The sequence below is a fragment of the Dryobates pubescens genome, chromosome 1, assembly GCF_014839835.1.
Source record: "Dryobates pubescens isolate bDryPub1 chromosome 1, bDryPub1.pri, whole genome shotgun sequence".
Lineage (NCBI taxonomy): Eukaryota > Metazoa > Chordata > Aves > Piciformes > Picidae > Dryobates > Dryobates pubescens.
This window is the reverse complement of record NC_071612.1, coordinates 20,280,302-20,301,749: the sequence shown is the minus strand read 5'-3', so window position 1 is coordinate 20,301,749 and position 21,448 is coordinate 20,280,302. Positions and strand designations below refer to the sequence as shown.

The 21,448-nt window shown below is 34.5% G+C and overlaps 1 protein-coding gene across 11 annotated transcripts in view; it reads left to right on the top strand.

Annotated features, from left to right (window-relative positions):
* ERC2 (ELKS/RAB6-interacting/CAST family member 2) overlaps nt 1-21,448 on the top strand; it is a 458,989-nt gene that overhangs the window by 159,296 nt on the left and 278,245 nt on the right. For 10 of the 11 annotated variants that reach the window (XR_008462285.1, XR_008462284.1, XR_008462281.1 and 7 more), the window contains 3 exons: nt 11,386-11,523; nt 19,297-19,437; nt 19,972-20,112. Coding sequence is in view for 1 of the 11 variants with exons in the window: in XM_054162220.1 (XP_054018195.1) it covers nt 11,386-11,523; nt 19,297-19,437; nt 19,972-20,112 (420 nt within the window). In the remaining 10 variants the exon portion in view is untranslated. The remainder of the gene's footprint in view (nt 1-11,385; nt 11,524-19,296; nt 19,438-19,971; nt 20,113-21,448) is intronic. The other variant, XR_008462289.1, reaches the window with a different exon arrangement.

The following is a 21,448-nucleotide window of genomic DNA, read 5'->3' as shown; positions in this document are numbered from 1 at the left end:
TGCAAATATTAAATTACATTTCATAGTAACAAGAAACTTAGTTCTCTGATGAACAACATTTTGAACACTTCAACTCTTAATTGATATAAACCTGTGTACATTGACCATATGTTAATTTAGAATGATTAAGAAAAGACATCTTTAAAAAAAGGGGGCAGGGAGATGCTTTCCTTCTCCAAAGTATTTCTTTCATGTAAAGTTGTTACACTGAACCTTATTTATGAATACAGATGGCCTCTGTCAGCAGGGAGCTAAAAGGAAACTTTCCAATAGAAAGGGCATTATTATTTCTGATATTTCTGCCTAACAAACTGTTTAAGCTCTACTGCTATGGAGTTTTTCCTACTCTTTACCACTGGCACTTGGAGAAATTCATGTAAAATAGTACCGTGTGAGATTGGATTCTCTATTACAAGGTCTCAAATGCAATTTCTAATGGCAGGATGCTCTTTTAGTAGAACTCAACATAGCTGTATTGAATATATATAGCCATCCTTTATTTATAGTAGGTAGAGGGCAGGCCTGTTACTTTTACTTTCAGTTGTTGCTAGTGCAGATTTTTTTGTTTCCATTTAAATTTATTTTACATTTTAAGGTCTTTGCCCTCTTCCCCCCCACCCCCCACCTTCAACCTGTCTGCTCCTTTATTCCACAGTGAGAGTAAAGGCCTGTAAAGTTTAATATTTTTCTTCTGTTGATTTTGATAAAGTATAATAATTTTATTTAGAATGTTTAACAGGAAAACTGGGAAATAAGAGAATATTAGAAATCTCTGAAGTAATTTTAGAAGGTTATAGGAAGAGCATGTAATTAAGGATTAAAGATGATGGAGCAGTTTTGAAGTGCAGTACTTGCACTTTTTCCCCTTCAGATGTGAAATGTCTGTGATTTATAAGTTCTATAGAGCCAATTTATCATTTAGAATTAAGAGAAGTACACTTACCTGAAAGTCATGCATGTCAAACTTGTATGCTATGAAACTATTAATACAAAGAGATATGTAATTACTGTTATAATGGAATTTATAGCCGGAGCCATCTGACAAAGTTACTTGCAGTGTGCTGCTGTAAATATTAGACTATTTACTCTACTGATAATTGTATATGATCCTGGAGAAGAGTGTGACATTTAAATATGCGTTTATTTTGCTTTAATCCATAATCTTGTATCTTTTATAGTTTTCCATTGGAATCAAAACTATAGGAGTTGCTTAAATGAGAAATGATTGAGTTTTAAATTCAAACCTTACAAAGCATGTTAAATATCTCTTTAAATTTTCCAGGAAAGGAAATAAAGATATTCATTTGCTTCACTCAAGCTGGTGATTTAAATAGTAACCCCAAGCCATCAACTGAAATATGTAGTGGTGTTAGTAAAAACAAAACAGATATTCTGCAAATATTGCAATGTACATAAATTAAAAGTTTATGAAAAATATACAAAAAACCCCTCAACCCCAAACCCCTGAGAGACTGCAGATTATTATGCAGCTTAATTTTTGTGTTAATTCTATAACTGTATTGTCCAGGTAGATGTATATGGTATCTCAATGGAGCAATGGCTGTCTAGGCTAGAAATATTTTATTAGAAAGCATATTTCTGAACTGAATATGGAAAGAATGAACATAAGAGAGCAAGAATAAAAGTAAAATAAAATAAATTCCTGCATTGTTTTAAGGTGATTGTGAAAGCATGAAAAAGGCCAAATGGGCAAATACTGCTAAGATAAAGGAGACATGGAGGGAGAAAAGCAGATTTTTATCTCAGATATGGCCTTCTTCAAATAGAAACTGCTCTTCAATATTTCATATAGGGAAAACAAGAAAGTGTAAATGCAGATGGGGGAAAAAAAAGAAAGCAATTTGGAGTGTTAATACCAAGAGGCTAAATAGAGTGATTATCACCAATTTAGAAGAGGATTTTCGGTGAGATGTGGTAGTGAGAATTGCCAATATTTCTGTCTACAGAAATATTGGGTAGCAGAACAAAAGATGATAAACTCTCTAGATGGCTTTGCTGCATCCTGCCTGGAAAACATGCTTAATTTCAGTCATGTAATTGTCAGAACAATGATATAAATGGGAAACTGGCAAAAAAAGAATAGTTAGAGACCTGACAGGCACAAGTATGTGGCTAAAACTACTGGAGCTTAATTTTTTATTCTAATATTCTGAAGTTATTAATATTACAAAAAAATATTTTGGACAGTGTAGAACTTAGAAAATGACTAACATGAGATCAGATTGACAAGGAGATCTGTGAAGTGATTGGATAGCCTTCAAATGGGAAAGGAAATCCAATTTCCAGAGGTTTTTTAATGGTAGATGTAACAAAGTCCGCAGTCCAGGACAGGATGTTAAGAATATCATTGAGTGTTCCACTGCCCACAAGCAGGATTTCAAGGAGAATCTTACAGTGAATAAAACCATTCCATTTTCTCTAGGGATTAAGCCAGGCTTCCAACCTTTCTGCATCACAACTTGCTCAACCTTTTCACCTTGAAATGAAGTAGTTTTGCATAGTTTCAAAGCCTGTTACCCAGAACTCTAAATGATAGCACTTTTCTGTAATTAAGAAGAAACCCTTTTTCTGGTTGTATATTTGTTTTGCTATCTTAATAGTTTTCCTAAGTATGTAAAATCATAACTCAGCATAAATTGTCATAATCATTATCAATAATCATCCCTTCTGTTATTTTTCTAAGCCCTTTTTAGTCATTTACTGATGGAGATTACTTCTATTTTACTGCTTTGTTTTAATTGATAAATACTTTTCATTAATTTATCAGGACTATATTGGTCTTTAGTAACTATGTTGGCTTTAACCTATTGTAAAGTGAAATAATTTTATTTAAAATAAGGTAGTATGCTTTTTAATGTCTTTTTTAAGATGCTTTGGCTACCAAAACCTACACCTGCTTTCAGAACAGATTAGTCAACTATTTTAAAATGTATGATATTTTTATATTTTTATTTATGTATTTCAGTTTTTATACCTGTGCATTTTAAAACAATATACACATCTTGTGCTACTTCCTCTTAATGTTATCTGCAGTAGTGATTTCTGTGTTAACTGTTCTAGAAGAATTCCCATACAACTAACTGGATGTTTCTTTTCTGTGGCTCTTTACTTCCCTTGTAACTTCCCTTTTCAGTATTCCCTGTTGCCCAACAACTTATCTGCTGCTTCTTTTCTCACTAACTCTTTTGTGAAACATGCTGTAATCTGGGCAGAGGCACAGGTTGGACTTGATGATCCTTGGGGTCTCTTCCAACCTTAGTTACTGTGATACTGTGCGATACCTAAGACTTCCCAATTGATACTGATATAATATGTGTAACAACAAGACACAAACTAAAAGTGGCATCACTGGTCATCTGAAATTATTTATGTTAAGTATGCCAAAGCAGCTTTTTTTCTACATGCGAGTTTACATTAGATTATATATACTTCTCTGGCTTGCATATGTCATATTGTAACAATTTTCCATGTAAAATCTTCTTGAAAAATTCTTGCATAAGCTAATACCCTATTTTGTGTGCACCTATACCAAATAATAGAAAACTGGCCATGAGACATCATCAGATGTCTTCAAATACCTGTAAAAGCAGGACTGAGCAGAAAGGTGTGAGTTTTCATGGTTAAGTTGGGGAGGTAATACAGGTTATATTTTCAGGTGCTCTTGATGTGCAAATGGGCTGTACTTCAAAAAAGGTTCAGCAATAAGTCATTACTCTGTAACATGTGAGATGCTGAGAGATGCAGGAGTTCCTGCTCAACCAGCCCAGCTTGAGAGTCTGGCCCTGAATATGTACAGACTATTGCTGTAAGAAGTATTAGCTTGTTAAGAATGGTTGTCTACCTCTTTGTGTGTCCTAACTGGAATTATGCATTAGTCTATTATTATATTTACTATCTGGAAAATACCTATTGCATTTTGAAGAATATCACAACAAATACATATAATGACAGCACAAACTTCTCAATGGACGTCTCACAAGACTGTGAGTCCAGCTTAGAAGAGTCAAAGAGTCAAGCTGTTTTGTTCGGAGGATTTATTGGTCCCTGAAGAGAAGGAGACAGAGACTGAGTATTTCCAGATACACAAGTGGATATTATCAGCCCAGGCTTCTTTTGGCTAGCTTCCTGGTGAAGGTTAATTTTAGCATTAAGTTCCAGCTCTTTCTCAGCTGGAGTCTGGCAACAGAAGCCAAGCTTTCAGTGCAGGAGCTCCTTTCTGTGTGACAGCGTTCTCCTCTCTTGGCTCAGTTTGCCCACTGACCTGCTTTTATAGCCCTGTAAAAGTATCAGCTGACTTGAGGGCAAATCCCTTTCCTAAGCAGCCCTAGGGGAGTTTTATTCTCCTCTCTGCAGGAAAACTCAGCACGCACGTTGTCTTTCTTAATGCTTGTTGATTCCTCTGAATCCTTCCTTTACCCATATCATTGAATCTTGTATTATGAAACAAATCTAGAATCTCACAGTAAGTAAAAATGGATTAAATGTTCCTGCAGTGACTGCATAGTAAAACAAACAGACATGAATGTTTTAGAGGAAGAAGAAAAGCTATTTATTACTTTTGATGCCCAATTTCAGTCATGTTTGTGATGCAATAGGGTGCTCAGTTTCTGCATTACATCAAATAGAAGGTTGTGGTTTCTGATTATAGAATAAAGAATATTTTTTTTCTGTTGATATACAACAGCACTTCATTGTAGGTACTGACCAGAGAATATGATGGCATATTCCCAGTAAATGATACATATTTTGTCTTTGATGACCAGTTCATAGGTTCCTTCTTTATCTTTTTTTCTTTTTCCCATCCTCTCTTGAGTTAAGAGGAATGTGTGTGTGTGAGTGTGTGTGCATATATATATACTTTTTTTTTTTTTAAGGTAAACTTCTATTATTCTATTTTTTTATTTTTAATACTTTTAATGATACTGTGCTTCTGTGCTGTTTTATCTAAGATTTTACTAATACTCAGTTGGTAGACTATACAAATTGAACCATACAGACCATATAATGACATGGGAAATATTTGCACCCTGTGTGAGTGGATCTTTTGCTTCTACCACTGATACAGCAGGCTAAGAAAAGCAACTTAAACGAAGTTTAATTACTGTCTAGCCTCTGTTCAGAAGCTTGACAACAATGTAAATTTTGCATCATCGTTAATCATACTCTTTTTGTTGCTTGCAAATTTACAACCATACTGTGGTGAATGTGTTGAGTGGACTAATAAATGGATGGATAGACAGAGTTAACTTACGCAACTAAACTGTTTAGTGGCAAGAATGTTTTCTAGACCTCTAAAATATCCCTGTGTTCCTATATAATTTGCTTCTTAGGACAGAGAGTTCTTAAAAGCAAACCTGACAACAGGAAAAGGAAATATAAGAAATATGTTTCCCTATTATTTTGTAGAGTTCTGACAAAATATTTGCAATCAGAAAATATAAATTCTTCTGATTTAACTTGTCAGAATAACAATTAATTATTGACACAAATTATGAATAATTCATAGACTCATTTAGGTTGAAAAAGACTGACATCATTGAGTCCAACTGTTAACATAGATATAAAAATTGTATCTCAAATTTTCACCTTATTTTTTTCTTGAAAATGAAGAAAAAAGAAAAGCCCAACTTGAAAGGCACATTGAAAAATAAATATCTGAATTCCTGTTAGTGACTTGGAAAATATCTCAAACTGCAGTTTGAGAGAGAAATATATAGAAGATATTGACAGAGACCTTGCTGCTGTTAATAATTCAAACAGAAAGTATAAGATGTACAAACAGAGGAATACCCTTTTCTGGTTATTCTGCTCTCTTCTCATGGAGGCCTTGTAGGTGCTAGAGGGGAATTCAGCATGAAACACAAGAACTGATTGTGTTATGGTGACAGTCTTGGAAGTTTATTGATAGCTGCTTTTGTGCTGCTATCTTTTATTTTTTCTCTTCATGGTTGTTAGACATTTATGTGTCCATTTGATATATTTTTCTGGGAAGTCTTGCTGAGTATCTTGTTTAGAAATCATAATGGTAATTTTTGGCATTTGGTGCCATAGTGGTGTAAGTGGCTGTAATATTTCACATTTCAGTTTTCAAAAACATATGCAGACTGTTTTTTGAATTTATTTTAATTCTCTGTATTGTAGGCTTGATTTTGTTCATACAAAAGAAGGTGTGTATGTTTTGACATAGAAGTAGATTTAATTACAAGACCTGATTTTCTGACCTGGTTGTTATTAGGTATGTAATGTTGATCCTGCTAATCAGATCAAATTATTGCTGCTGTGTAGTTGTTGCTGCTGGTGGTGTTTATTACTCACTGCTTTGTTGTTTTTTTTATCTCTCCTCACCTGTCTTTTCTTTTTTATTTAATTTCATTTAATTCCTTGAAAATTCACATCTCCTGTGTCAGCATGTGTGTAAATTCCTGGTTGACACAGCTTTAGTGTTCAGAAGTCAGAGCATCATTTTTTCATCCAAGTGCTGTTTTCTGCATTCTGGTCTTTGCATGTATTTTTCGAATTGCCAGCTCTTTCTTTTAGAGACATGATGTCATCTTTGCCACTCATCTTGCATGTCTACTCTCTCTTTTAGTATCTTCAGATGTTTCTCTCCTTCTTCAGTTGCATAAAGAGGTAGCCACACACTATATAGCTTATTTCTCTTGAAGACTGTATGCAGCAGGTAATCTCTCTTGTCCTGCTGACACTACTGTAGTTTTACACATTCAGCTTCATAAACAGTTCCTTATGAATAAACACAAGTGAGCTGCCCTCGCTTCTGCATTATTTCATACCAGCTGCAAACATAATGTGCATCTCTACTGCATCAACTTGTTTCCATTAGCTTTTTTAATGGATTGATTTGCAGTATGCATTTTATTGCTTTTATTTAGTACGTTGGTGTCAGTTTTTGCAGGTTAACAAAAGACTGGAGATAAACGTGTGAGTGTATAGGTTTTATACAGTCTTGGAAAGTCCTTGCATTTTAAGCGTTAAACACAAACCAAGCACTCTTTGCACTAGCTCAGAATTTCAGCTGAATTTTTTTTTTTTTTTTTAAAGGATTATCTTCTTTCGTGGCTGGATTATGAGAATTGGGAAGGTAGTAATAGGGTAGTTACTAGCTCATGCCACTTCACTATGGCTGTTGTCATCAGATTCATGTGAGGGCTGATGTATGAAGTACATTTGCTTCATTAGCTCCTTTGTGACAGCCACTGTGCAGCTGCATTTTGCTACTTTGAACTGGAGTCCTGATGTAAATTTGAGCTATTCAGACAGGTCAATCATCTTCTGTGAAAACCTTGCAGACCCATTGATTTTGATACTTCTTGCTCTTCAAGCACAAACTGTGTCCATGGTTGGAAACTCATATACTGAAGTGTTATGTAAAATTGATGGACAGCTTTACAAATACTTTTGCTGTCATATTTGGTAGTGTAGGATTGAGCTGATCATACACTTTGGGCCATCTAAAATGCCTTAATATGTAAGAAAGTCTGGTGGGGCAAAATAATGAAAGAAAATAAAGCTGAAAGACACTATTGAACCGTGAGGTATGTTGCAGTTTGAAGTACAATGTTGCTGTAGTACTCCAATTTGGAAAATGCACATTTGGAAGGTAGTAACAGGAAGGCACTCTGGAAATACTTTAAACTGAGAATGTATTGTTCAATAAGTAACTATAAGTAAAAAGCTTAATTCTGTTGAGAAATAATACAGCAATTTGGTAGCTATTGGAACTGCTCATGAAATCTAAGAGTGTTTTCCATGGCATGATGAGATCATGATCAGTGGAACAGACGTGACCTGTGTTTTACTATGAAACAGATCTCAAAAACTGGTACCTAGCGAATTAAAGAATAGAGCAAATCAATTTTTAATTTTAAAAAGGCAGTGTCACAGAATGCTTGTCTGAGTTATTTAAAACTCAAATACAGAACAGAGAGGAAAATAGAGCTATGTTTATGTATTTAATGGTTCCACTAGCTAGGCCTAGGAAGCCTATGAAAAATTCTCTCTTACACTGTCTTAAGTTCTCTTAAACTTCAATGCATATTTATAAAGGCAAATTGTTATAGCATGGAACATTTCATTTTATGTAATTTTCTTGCAAATTCCATAGTACAGTGCCTTAACTTTGATAATGAAAGTAATTTTCTTTTGAGAACTTGGGTTGTTGTAGAATATTAAAGCCTGTCTGTGAGTGAGATTTATTTTAATCCCTTGAGTATTTAGGAAGCATTCCTGAGACTCTATCACCAAAAAGTGACAAGATTAGCACTTGCAGTTTATTGACGTTTCATAGGAAAGGCTTTTATCTGTAAGAGTATTATTTTTTTTTAATGGCATAAAGTCTAAAGCTCTGGGAATATACACATGCTCTGAAATACGAAAGAATGGAGCAGTTTCTTTTTATACAGCTGATGGTACAGGGACATAGCTGTAAGGTTTATGTGTTGACAAAATTACACAGTAATTTTCTCTGAGACGAAAAATTAAGTGCTTGAGGATTAAAAAAAAAATCTTAATTGTTATAAATTGAATTCAGGCATTCTCAAAATCCAAGTAAGTAATATGTAAGAATACGACTTTATTGTTTAATAATATGCCTGTTCCCAAATATATGTAGGAGAATAACAAAGGTTAGCATAGGGTTTGTTTTCATTTCTGGGCTGAAAAAAATGAGGAAGAATTAAATCATGTCTTGTGCTCCAAGATTTTGGCATTTGAGGCTGCTCAATCTTTTTCTCTTTTGTAATCTTTTTGAGTGAATACTTTATGATTAAATGGTCATAAAATCTTGTATTAGCAGATCTCTACTAATCCCATGCCCATCCCAACAAACATCTCCAGTACTGAGACTGCGTTCACATAGCCTGGTGTCGTCCTGTTCCCTTCAAAACATTTCTTTCAGATTCATATAGCACAAGCAGAAGAATAATCAGATCCTTTCCTCTTATTTTACCTATGGACTATGCATTGAATGACCCATTTTAAAGTAGTTGCGATCCAATAGGGATGTTTTTAATTTGCTGCCTGTTCTCTTTACCTCTGAGGAAAGAATTTTGTAAATGCTGAATAATTTTAGAACATGTTTTCTTGGTTAAGGGTTGGATCATATTTTAAATTAATTTTAAGAGGAAGGAAATCGTGTAAATACTGTGGAATTCAGATAAGCACTATGCATAGGAAATAAGTACTTTAATTTGGGGTGCCTAGAATTGGAAGGTCAAGCTGATGATAACAAAGGACCAGATCTTAACTTTGTTTCAAAGAACATGTAATCAATATTCACTCTCCTGTTCTATTTCCTTTTCACTGGAGAATGTATTTTCGTGTAGCTGAACTGTGCAATTGCTTAAGTATTCCACAGGGTGTCATGATATAGTTGTGGGAATCATTAATACTCGGATGAAGGTAATGAAACATAGTGTGCAGTCCTCTGTATGCCAGTTAATGTAATTTTAGATGTGACTAATACACATGCCATAAAATAAAAAGTTCTTAACTCATTAACACATGTATCTTATTTCTGTGTCTATATAAAATATACACACGAAGAAAAATATTACAAGAGGTCATTTACAAGAGTGAGCCATTCTGTCAGGTCTTCCCCAAAAACCTTTTTATATATGCCTTAGTATTTTATAGTTTACAGAGCAAGTGGAATCTTTGGCTCATAGCTGTAATCTGACATACCGAACTGTGTATGTATGTAAAAAAGTTTTTTTTAATAAAAGAAAGTAGTACAGTACTTACATTTGCCATCCTGTTAAAGAATTGCTAGCTGGAATGTGCTCCTCCAAATGCACTTTCAAATTTTACTTCACTTCAATTTTCATTTTTATTTAAGTTCCTTTAAAATTTAATTTTATTTAAACAAGCTCTTTACAGTGCACACCATTGTACTGTAGATTTTATGATTTGTTGATTATAAATATATATATATGATATTTTTCCTGCACATGTATAGTGTACTAAGAAGAGATTTTTTACCAAAGTATGTCCTGTATTAGAGTGTGTTTGATTATGGTGATACATTTTTGCATATGGAGAGCAAATTTACTGTTTTTTTTTTTTCTTTACACAACTGTTGACTTCTGTGGTGCTGCACATGTCACTGAATTCAGCTACTGGTTTGTAAAAGAATCTTCAAATACAGTTTAACAGCAGTTATGAAGGATTCTGCTTCTATTAAAATCTGGGTTGTTTTAAATGGAAATGACGGTGTACTGCAATTTTTCTCATGGCCATTACGAAATGAGCAGCAAAACTCTTATTCTTTTCAGTAGCAACAGAATGTGATCCAAAGTGTAAAGTATCTGATGAAAGTAAGAATTGGAATCGCTGTGGGTAGTAATAATTTGTCTAATTTTAACAAGATGTTTAAAACCAATTATGAAAAAATGCTACCTTATGGATTTAGGCATATTGTCATATTATGTACAGTCGCATACAAAAATAATAGACCACTTAATTTTATTGCTACTATTTATTCATGCTAAGTATAATGGAACAAATTTTGGATTTATGCCAGTGGCATAATAGTTAGTGACACTGAGAATGTAGGATGAAGGGAGGTTGATCCTTCTGACAGAAAATTAATAAAATTGTATGCATATGACATAGCACATGTTCTCTCTGCATTATGCCCAGGAGATCATAGTGTCTTACAGTCATAGAAGGTGATTGCCATGACAGTCAGAAGCTGAGTGCTTTTATTCAGATTTGCTTCCAAAATCCGTATTGTCTTGTGGGCCAGTTTTCTTCTGCAAAACATTTCTGACTTAGCCACTGTAAATCATGACCTGTTTAACAAATCACTCTGTCTATGGGCACCTTAGTATGTGCAAACGCTTGCTAGAGGAAGATGTTTGAAGCAATTTTAATAATCAAAAATAGAGTGTCACACCTTATATCTTCATGGAGATGAAGAAAGTGTATGAAAATGGTGACCATTTTGTTATTTGAGGCTTCTTGTTTTGTTTGAGTTTGGCTTTTTGAAATGTAAACATCCTGGTCTCTGTCCAGGTGAGTTTCCTTTACCAGCAGAGCACTGTGGAAGAAGAGGGTTTTACACAGATTATTATTTTTCTACTTCCTCACTTTGCCTCTCTCTTTCTTTGTCCTTCTTATTCCAAATTGAAGAATCTGAAGTGGTATTTCCACACATACTTTGAATTACTGTACCTTAAACTAAAGTAATTAATATCAGAAAATATTTAAATAATGAAATACCTGACAACACTGAGAAAGTATACTGCAAGTGTACTGAGGCATGTGTATCATATGACCGTAGCACCCAAGTCCCTCTTTGAATGCTAAGACAAGCCGATGAATATTATCATTTGTTTTTATTTTCAGATTGAAAATCTACAGGAGCAACTTAGGGACAAAGACAAACAACTAACTAATCTAAAAGACAGAGTGAAGTCTTTGCAGACGGATTCTAGTAACACAGACACAGCACTAGCAACCTTAGAAGAAGCTCTATCAGAAAAGGTAATGTGTTTTTACAGAACAGCATTAGGTGGTGGTCTTGTGGGTTGAGTGTGTCCAGAAGATGTCTTTTTACAGGTCTGGCACCTGTAATAAAGCCTATGAGCCCTGTGAAGAAAGCAGGAGATTCTGTTTTGGTAACATAAGCAAGGAGTGATTTCCAATTGATGAACTGAAGCAGGATCCCAAAGTAAAGGAGGATGCCCTTTTGAATGGGGATAGAGTAAATGGCACAGGACAGGGGAATATTTCCCTTAGTCAATGGTATGAGTGGTTGTTCCCTGAAAGAACTGAAAAGCACGGACACCTGACTTAAAGTAGGGTTTTGGGTATTTTTATGGCTTTGTGATCTCGATGATCCTGTTCTTTTATCTGCTAAACAGAGCCTAACTGAATAGCCAACAGCAAGTAACTGTACTGACACTCTGACTTGCTGTTAGTACTACTGATTTCCCATGCTTAATTTGTAACAGAGACTGTATATCATAAGAAAAAAAAGAAATCTGCATTTTCACTTTCCCAAAATGCCCATAGAGACAGCTAAGAGTGTAAAAGTCCTTTTACCATCATGCTGCCACTGTCAGTGCAGAAATCAGAGTAAATATCAGACTGGAAACCTGCCCGTTCTGTGCAACTGAGCATGAACTAGATTGTGAAAAGCCAAAGGAATCTTGTATCCCATTTCCCGCTTCAGCTATATCTGCAGCACATCAGAGAAAATGCAGTTATGCAATACTTCGTAGCTAGGGTAATTTGCTAAATTGCAGTCTGTCTTCAATTATAATGTTATTTCTCTGTTGAAAATATTGAATTAATGACAGTTTGCCAGGCGTCACAGCAGGCACAGCTAGTGTGAAGGTACTCAATAGGTGATGTCTAGTTGTCTTCTCACTACCAGAAAGAATAGTGGGTTAAAACCTAACCCAAATTGTTGATGTTTTTTTTTACCAGTACCATTCTAAAATCTGTTGAAATAAATACAAACTAATATGTGAATGTAAAAATTTTTGTAATTTTGAAGAAGTTTTGAATATGTATGAAAAGAAAATATTCTATTAATGTCAGACACATATGCATTTTTTTTAATATCGTAATATTTGTCCCAGAGATTGTTTAAGAATTGAGCAATAGAGTTTCTTTGTGTATGTAACTTGAAATGTGACAACACTGGAAATGATGGTGGTATAGAAATTTTGTGTCATCTTTATTTGATTGCTGTGATAAAGGTTCAGATCCTGATATATTATGCTAGTTTTAATGTTTTGGAAAACTTAGATCCGTCTCTGAAATGCGTTTTTATAATTCATGTCCACTTCATTTGGAATTGCATGGATAAATATGAACAGACCCTTTTAAAAAGAATCAGTGTGATTGGTAGTTTTTCCAAGTGAAATAGATGAGAGCATACATGGGGTCCCTAAGGTTGAACTCTGCACAGAGTAGTGCCTTTGTTTACATACAGTCAGCTGAGAACAGCATATTTCCTGCAGTGCAAACACATTACTCTGACACATATACAATGAATTCCATGGGATGCTTTCCTCTGCCACAAAGATCTGTCTGATGGAGGCAGTTGTGTCTTTTGAAGCCAATGTTTTTGAGAAGTGACAGGAAGCTGAGTTGCGCTGTGGTTTCTGGTGACTGTTTCAATCACTTAGGGAGACTGTAACTCAGAAAATTTAGGTGGTAATATCTGAAGGAAAGTACTCTGTATGTTAGTGATATGCTTATTGTTCTATGCTACTTCAGAAATGCAACTTCATTAATCTAAGAAAAAAGTACACAATTATTAAATATTTTTTTAACAAATGAGCTTTATACTGGGAAATTAGTTTACAGCTTAGAGGTGATTATTATATTAAATAAAAAGGAGAAAAGCAAAATGCAGAGCAGAACTAACATGAGCTTTTAAGAAACAGGAGTCTTAATCTTTGAGCACTGGACTCAGTGAGAAGCAAGTTTACAACATGAAAGCATCTCTTCACAATTTTGATGGTGTGTTGTACAGAGAAATCACGCACAATTTCTTTCCCATCGTAAGTTCATTGAAGATCGCACTTTCAAGGGCAGGTTTCTCACTCTTAAGTGTAGTCTCTGTGATGTACTTGCACATTGGAAGAAGCAGCAATCATCTTCTGGAAGTTCTAAATGAACCATTATATTTAGCTTTCTTGTGTCTTCTGACAGCTGAATACCTTGACTGTTTGTTTGTATCTTGTTCCTACTTGTCTTCAGCTTTCCAACTCACCCTAGCTGCTTTCAGCAAGTATCCTTTATTATCCCTATTCCTGTGTGCAGTAGCAGACCTATAGACTTTATCAATAGGTACTTTTCCCCCTGCAAATTCTAGTAGAAATGACCAAATAGATTATTTGGTTTTTGTCCAAATGGGACAAAATAAGAGCCCTTAGTGATAAATTCTTATTAATAAGTCCATCAATATAAATACTTTTATCATTGTATGGAAGCTGCTTTCATTCAGGAGTAGCTGATTTCCATGCAGAGACATATTTTTCTATTATACTAGACCTCCTTTGCAGCTAAATGATCTTGTTTTTTACTCTGAAATAAGGCATATTTTATTTTGCTTTACCTTAATTCCTTGTTAATTCAATAACTCTTAGAATTTTAATTAGAGGGAAAAAAAAGGAAATACTTGGAAAGGTCTTTTAAAATGGAAACCAAATTTATCTCTATACATTTAGTTGGCCATGATTCACTAAAATTGATTTTAATTGCTTTACTTAATTTCTGTAGGAAGAAAAAACACATATAAACATGATTCATAAGATATGCATGCATTATGAAGCTATTTTCAATTCTAAAACTCAAATGTTCAAGTACTTATGTTTTCCCTGCATCATTCTTGGAAACACTCAGATTGACATTTTAGCTCTGAATTAGAAAATATAGCTCCTTATTCTTCATGAAAATAGATTTTTCCAACTATCTGTCTCCAGTTTTCTTTTTCTTCCATATTTTATATTCAGGTAGCTTGGTAACACTAAACAAAAGCCGTCGTAAAACAGTGTAAGTATTCCCTGAAATCATACAATTGTCATGGTTGGAAAGGACCTCAAGGACCATCTAGTTCCAGCCCCTCTGCCACAGTCTAGTGTGACACCTCACACTGGATCACGTTGCTCAGAGCCACATCCAACTTGGCCTTAAAAACATCCAGGGATGCAGCTTCTACCACCTCTTCGGGCAACCTGTTCCAGTGTTACACCACCCTTATGATGAAGAATTTCTTCCTAATGTATAATCTAAATCTACACTCCTCTAGAATTTCCCCTAGTCCTATCACTACCCAACACCGTGAAAAGTGCCGTTCTTGTAGGCCCCCTTCAGATACTGGAAGGCCACAATAAGGTCTCCTCAGAGACTTCTTTTCTCCAGACTGAACAGCCCTTTTACTCTTTGTATTTTCCAGCAATATTGCTGATATAATTTGGTCTCTTCTCAGGAATCAGAAATGCATCAGAACAACCTTAGTCACACTTGAGGGCAATTTAGAACTAAACAAAAAAAGGTATTAATTTGATTCTTTATCCCTGTATTGAGAGCCTCTCTTTAGCACTGAAAAGTCTTAGTGACATTGAAGGTTACATTGCAATAAACAAAAATGAGTTTACTCCTGTTAAAAAAAAACAACTTTGAAAATCAGAGCATGCAGAAGTGCTATCAGCTTCCTTGATGTCTTAACAAGAAACTTTTCAAAGAATATCTCAGCTCTTGGACAGGCCCAAAGCACCTCAAGAGGTTGCTTTCATGAAGCTGATATTTATAAAGTTGGTCCTACTGTAGCAGCATACAGCAGATAAGCAGCTGAGTATGTCTGATAATAGAGCTATATGCTGTGGCAATTCAGTTCCTGCTTCTGTGATAAAGTGCAAATAGATTAGACCTGTGAGGTCCTAGATTAGTGCGTCCGGAAAGCTCGCCAATGCAAATAAGACTGAAATAAGAACACATTGTTGGGATTTCTGCAAGCTAGCTGTTAATCAAGTAAAATGTGGTATATTAGGGCCTTTTGAAACTTTTTTGACATTTAGCCTTATGCAGCTGAGAGATAAATGAGTTGTCTTTTGTGATTAACTCAGAAAAAAATAATTATACATTAATAAGATGAAATAGTGTTATGTTTAATGTATTATAGAATAAATAAAATAATTTTGGTAAATAAATATTCAGGAAGAAACTAAATCTTGAGTATAATTAAGCGGAGTCTGATGGTTATTAAACAATTCCACTTAGTGTTAATATTAAAAGGATTAAGTATTTATATTATTTGTTACTAGGAATAATCTTGAAGTTATTTAGCATCCCATATCATTCCCTTTCTTGCACAATCTATATAGCAAAACCCATCTAATGGTAACATGAAAAAAACCCAAGCTTGTACACTTGCTGACTGTCATTTGTGTTGCTGTTGAGGGGCCTTCATTGCCTATGAAGACATTTCTACCTGAAATGCTGCCAGCTTTGAGTCAAAGGGAGGTTTTGCTGTTGATCTGAATGAAGCCAGAAGTTGTGTGTATCTGCAGTGCTTGGGGTCTCAGCATAGACAGTTCATACTGTCTTGGAAATAGATTTTATCACAGATAGTTTGCTACCTTTTTTTTTGTATGCTTAACATAGGCTGTCATCAATATGTATTTGTTTCTGAATGAAATGAGTAGGGGTAAGAGCTTCATACGAGTAGTTAACATTGTTTCTCTTGAGGATTCTTACAGTAACGCTAATATGGTAATATCTGTGTTAAGTTAGCAAGACTCTAAAAGGGAGTTCCTAATGTCAGGGGAATGCTTGATGAGAAATGAAAGTAGAACTTTGAACTAGCAGTCCTTTGGGAAGATTTTCTATAGGAACCAGGCAGCAAAAATTCTTATTACAAGATTATTCAGCATAGTTCTGATTGTTTTCCCATGTCTTAAAGATTCAAAAAATAGATTTGTTTTAAAACTTAAATGCATCTACTTATTCTGCAAAGATATTGTATCTAGGTTTTAAAAACCTTTTAATAATGTTTAATATTCATTTTGGTAATCCATACAATTACAAAATTCTCAGTGGAAGAATTTTTTAAAATTTTGACTGTTGGTAAAACAAATTATTACAGCTGGAAGCCAATATTTTATCACTAGGAGGAAAAAATAATCATCAGAGGAACATAAATGTTTGAAATGCCTCTGTGAGGAATGTATTTGAAATAGATCACATTTTGCACTTAGGCTTAGTTTCGCATCCAATGATAGAGTAGTCATATAACAAACATCTCTGAAGATTATTATCCTACATCTGCTGTTGATGCTTGATCATAATAGCTCATGCTGTGTAAGAAAATGTGTTGCATCGTAGCTTATACAGTTTGCTGTATAAACATAATGCAAACGTGAGTTAATTTAAAAATATTTTAAATGGAAATAAGGAAATGTAAATATTTAAGGTTTAAATTAAAATGATAATATACTCGATTGTATTTACACTGAGATCTGCAATGAGCTCTGCAGAAAGCAGCATTAGGAATATTGTAAATAAGTAAAGATCAATATGAAGAGCTGTGTTTTTTCTTCTGTTTCTTGAAATAGGCCAATGTATAACACAGTAAATCCACTTGATTTAAGTGTATCCATTTAGTAATTGAAAATAATGAAGTATTTATCCAGTTCATGCAGAAACAAGTTTTATACTTGAAGCATGCAGGTACTATGGCATTTAAATGATAGCAGTCAGTAAATGCGAGATCTTCAACAGATGCTTAGTGAAACACAGATATATCGAAGCTGAAAGTACAAAGGGACATTTACAGAAGATGTCCCAATCTTCCAAACCCATAATATCCCACTTTCTCATAAGTAGTTCCTTTGCTGTGCAGTGTGAAAGGAGGAACAGACAACAATCAGAGGCAATCGACAATTGTCAGCAGAGCTGCTAATGTGTTACAAAGCCTCAAATTGTGAAGGGGAGGGGGGGAGAGACTCAGCAGAAGAGAAATAACCAGTGTCTGAGGTACAGAATCTAGAAAATGTCTCTGCCTGTTCCATAGAACCAGTGAGACTAGAAAAGAGTTCTGGAGATAATCCAGTCCAACCCAGCTGCTCAAAGCAGTGTCAACTTAGAGCAGTTTGCTCAGGATCTTGTCCATCCGAGTTTTGAATATCTTGAAGGCTGGAGACTGCTGGGATGAAAATCAGTCTTGAGTTTAGGCTCTTTTATTATGTATATAAGTGTTGACAGTTGGATTTTTGCAAAATATGCCTTGAGCATTGAAAAGCACAAAAGCAATCTTCAGAAAATCCTCTAGGACTTGAATGAACATCCTACTTGGTGTATGGAGAAAATGGACGAATGAGTAAGCAGGATGTCTTCTTAAAAAATGCTGTTACTACTTCAGCTAACTTTGATACTGAAATTGCTGTTTTGTTTTGTTATAATGACTAAGTTTATTACAAATCAAAATGTACAGCTGATGAAATGTTTGTTGAGATTCACTAACAGCTGAGAATATATTGATATATGCAAAGGGAAACTATATGTGTAAGTGTAGTGTATATACATGGATGTGTGTACCTGTATCTCTGTATCTCCAGTGTGTGCTTGTATATATATGGCAGTATAAGGAGTCATGAATATTAGAGAATTAGCATGAGATTTTTTTCTTTCTAATATTAGCCTTCCATCAGTTTTGTCCAGCTGTATGTAATAGTATTTTAAACACTGGTCCCACTTTTAATCTCCCTATTGAAGATTTCAAGCATAAATACAAAAGCACTTGAATAAGATCTGTGAGCATGCTTATGGTTCTATTTGGGCCACACCACTGGTGGTGTAGGATTTAAGTTGAGATGTAGTTTTATCCCATATAGGTTTGTTTCCTAAATGGTGCTGTGTCCACTGTGCCCCGAGCACCATTTCCAAAAGTAGTTCTGATGTTCTGCTAAAATTGACCTATTCCCAATTCAAATGCAAGTCAGCTCATTATTTTATTTTCCTTCATTAGTATTTGTCTCCTCCAAGAATTGGTAGAATGTGATTTTGAAGAATGTAATCAAAGCGTAACAAACCCATACTACTGCATCTGCCTTTTATATTTTACCCTTTAAATTTTACATTTCACCTTTGAATTTGTTACCCAGTCCTCAGCTGGTGACTTTCAGCAGTCTTTATAATAGTAACTGGAGGTGAGAAAAATATTTAAAAGCATGATTGAGTTTAAATGTGTGTAGAGTTACTGTTAATTAGATGGAGGAAAAATTTCCTTTGGATGTCATAACTTGTACCAGTGCACATTTTCTGTGTCTTGGACATATTTTCTTTAATTTGTCCCCTCAAAATATAATATATGTAAGCTGTAAGTTAATGATAATTTAGCAAGTGAATGATTTCTAATTAGATCTGGAACACTAAGAACTTCATTCAGTCTCTGTAGAGGTGCTGGCATTCAAAAACCATAACCAAATTCAAGAACAAGAATATGGGAAATACTGAGATAAATAACTTTCCATATCTATCACAAGACAAAACATATTTATATCACTTTAGATATTTATTGAGATTTCTGTACAATGTTGCTCATTTCAAGTACTTAAAACCTTGATCTAATGCTTTTGAAATCAGGGAAAATCTTACATTGATTTTAATACTTTTAACTCGTTTGTCCCCTGCTTCTAAAGGCTGATTTTTCTAAGTTTTACTTAATGTAAAGAAATTTTATTCTGTCTTGTCTTAACATGATTCCCAACTTTCTCATTTTGCAATTGTTTCCCTTGTTAGGAAAGAATAATAGAACGCTTGAAGGAGCAAAGGGAGCGAGATGACAGAGAAAGACTTGAAGAAATTGAATCTTATAAAAAAGAAAACAAAGACCTGAAGGAGAAAGTTAATGCTTTGCAAGCTGAACTGACAGAAAAAGAGGTCAGTCTTTTCAGTAAAATCTGTATTCCTCTATCTATGTCACTATGATGAAAGAGTCCTTTAGGGATTACTCTTGAGTCATTTCTGTTACTTCAGTGATCAGCTTCTGAACTGCTGTTTTCTAAAGCATTCTTCATAGTCCTCACTTTTGCACATAAAATATTGCTTCAGATTTTGAATAGTTGTGTGTCATTATCTCTACTTTTCCTTTTACATGAGCCTCCAGTAGGCTCAAATATTCCATTGTTGCTTCTGTTTTTGTTTGCCAGAGCAATAGATTTCAAAGTAATTGTGCCTTCAGAATATGTCAGCTTGTCTCTACTTAAATGTTTCTGTGTTTCACTGTATGTGAGCTCCCGTGGTTGCAATTTGTTGTATTCTCAAAATGGTCTCTTTTGCTGTCAATGCTTATCTTTGTGCCAACTCTTTTTGGGTAAGGGTGGGGGGGAACAGCATCCAAGAAATTACTAAGTTGGCAATAAGTTAGCATCCTGTTGACTAGGAATTAACTTTTTACTCTTGGTCGTTTTTCAGTCTAGTTTAATCGATCTCAAAGAACATGCATCTTCATTGGCATCAGCAGGGCTGAAAAGAGACTCCAAACTTAAGTCTTTAGAAATAGCCATAGAACAAAAGAAGGAAGAGTGTAGTAAGTTGGAAGCACAGTTGAAAAAGGTAAGTTCCATCTTAAAACAACCAACCAACAGGATGAACAAAAATCAACATGCTGCCCCCCCATTTTGAAAAGATGAGCTTGTTTACTCCTCTTGGAGTAAATATAAAATCTATCCATCTTACGCTGTTTGCTGATGCTTGCATCCAATAGTACTAACTTTTTCTTCAGAGGCATGGACCAAAACCACTAGTGAGCCTCAGAAATTACCTTGAATACTTCTATGATAGAATTCTGTGAAGCTGCTACAAATAGATGAATAGATAAAGTGGGATGAGGGCATTAGAGAGAAAGTAGAAGGGCAGAAAGAAATTATCAGACCAGTGCTTTGTATGTGTGTGAATTTGTACTGCTATTAGATGTAGACTGAAATTTTTGTAACATGGGGAAAAAAATAAAAGCTCATCCATGAAATCTTGTACTTCCTACTGAAAAAAAAAAAAAAAATCTGGTTCCAAAATGGAAACCTCCAGCTAAATTTCATTTTGGCACCTTTTTTTTATGGCTTTGTTAGTGAACATAGAATAATGCATAATTTATTGCAGCTAGCGATTCAGCATTTCTATTCAGGAAGCAGCCAAAGCAAGCATTTAAACGTAAACATACAAATCTTGTGTTTTATAATACGGCTTCATTTACACTGATGCATTAAAACAGTTTTTGTTTAAGTAATTTGCAAGTTTGTTGATGCCTTTTTTTACCATACGCTGTTTCTTTGACCTTTTTCTGTGTCATTTAGTAGTGTCTGCTCTCATTGTTTGAACACCAATCTCATGACATATTGGATGGGTTTAGGCATTGTGTTTGCCTTCTGCAATCCATGACTAAGTGTATGTCAAACATGAAGTTTTTTATATTGCTATCTAATGCTTCTTTTTCTAGAAGAGTATTAATTTGTGCTATGAATGTTACCATTGTTACTATAATATCCTGAGACTTGTTTTACCCAGGTTGAGTAGTATCCTGCTGTCTTTAGGCATTGTTTCAGCAGCCTTACCTATGAAGAAGGTATTGCAAAGTATAAAGGATACCAGAGTGTAAACCTTACATTTCTATTATATTTTTTTTTTAAATTCAGAATGAATATATGTAATTAAATACCTGTGATATGTGCTTAGTTGTGGAAAAGAATGATCTTTTTTCAATGATCATATAGAAAGGCTTTTAATGGAAACACAACTACTTGAAATATGTGATAGCTTATAAATGCTATTGATGTCAGAATTAAAATATCCAAGGAACCTATATCGCTGGATAGAATAGAATAGAATAGAATAAACAAACCAGGTTGGAAGAGACCTTCAAGATCATTGTGTCCAACCCATCAACCAATCCAAC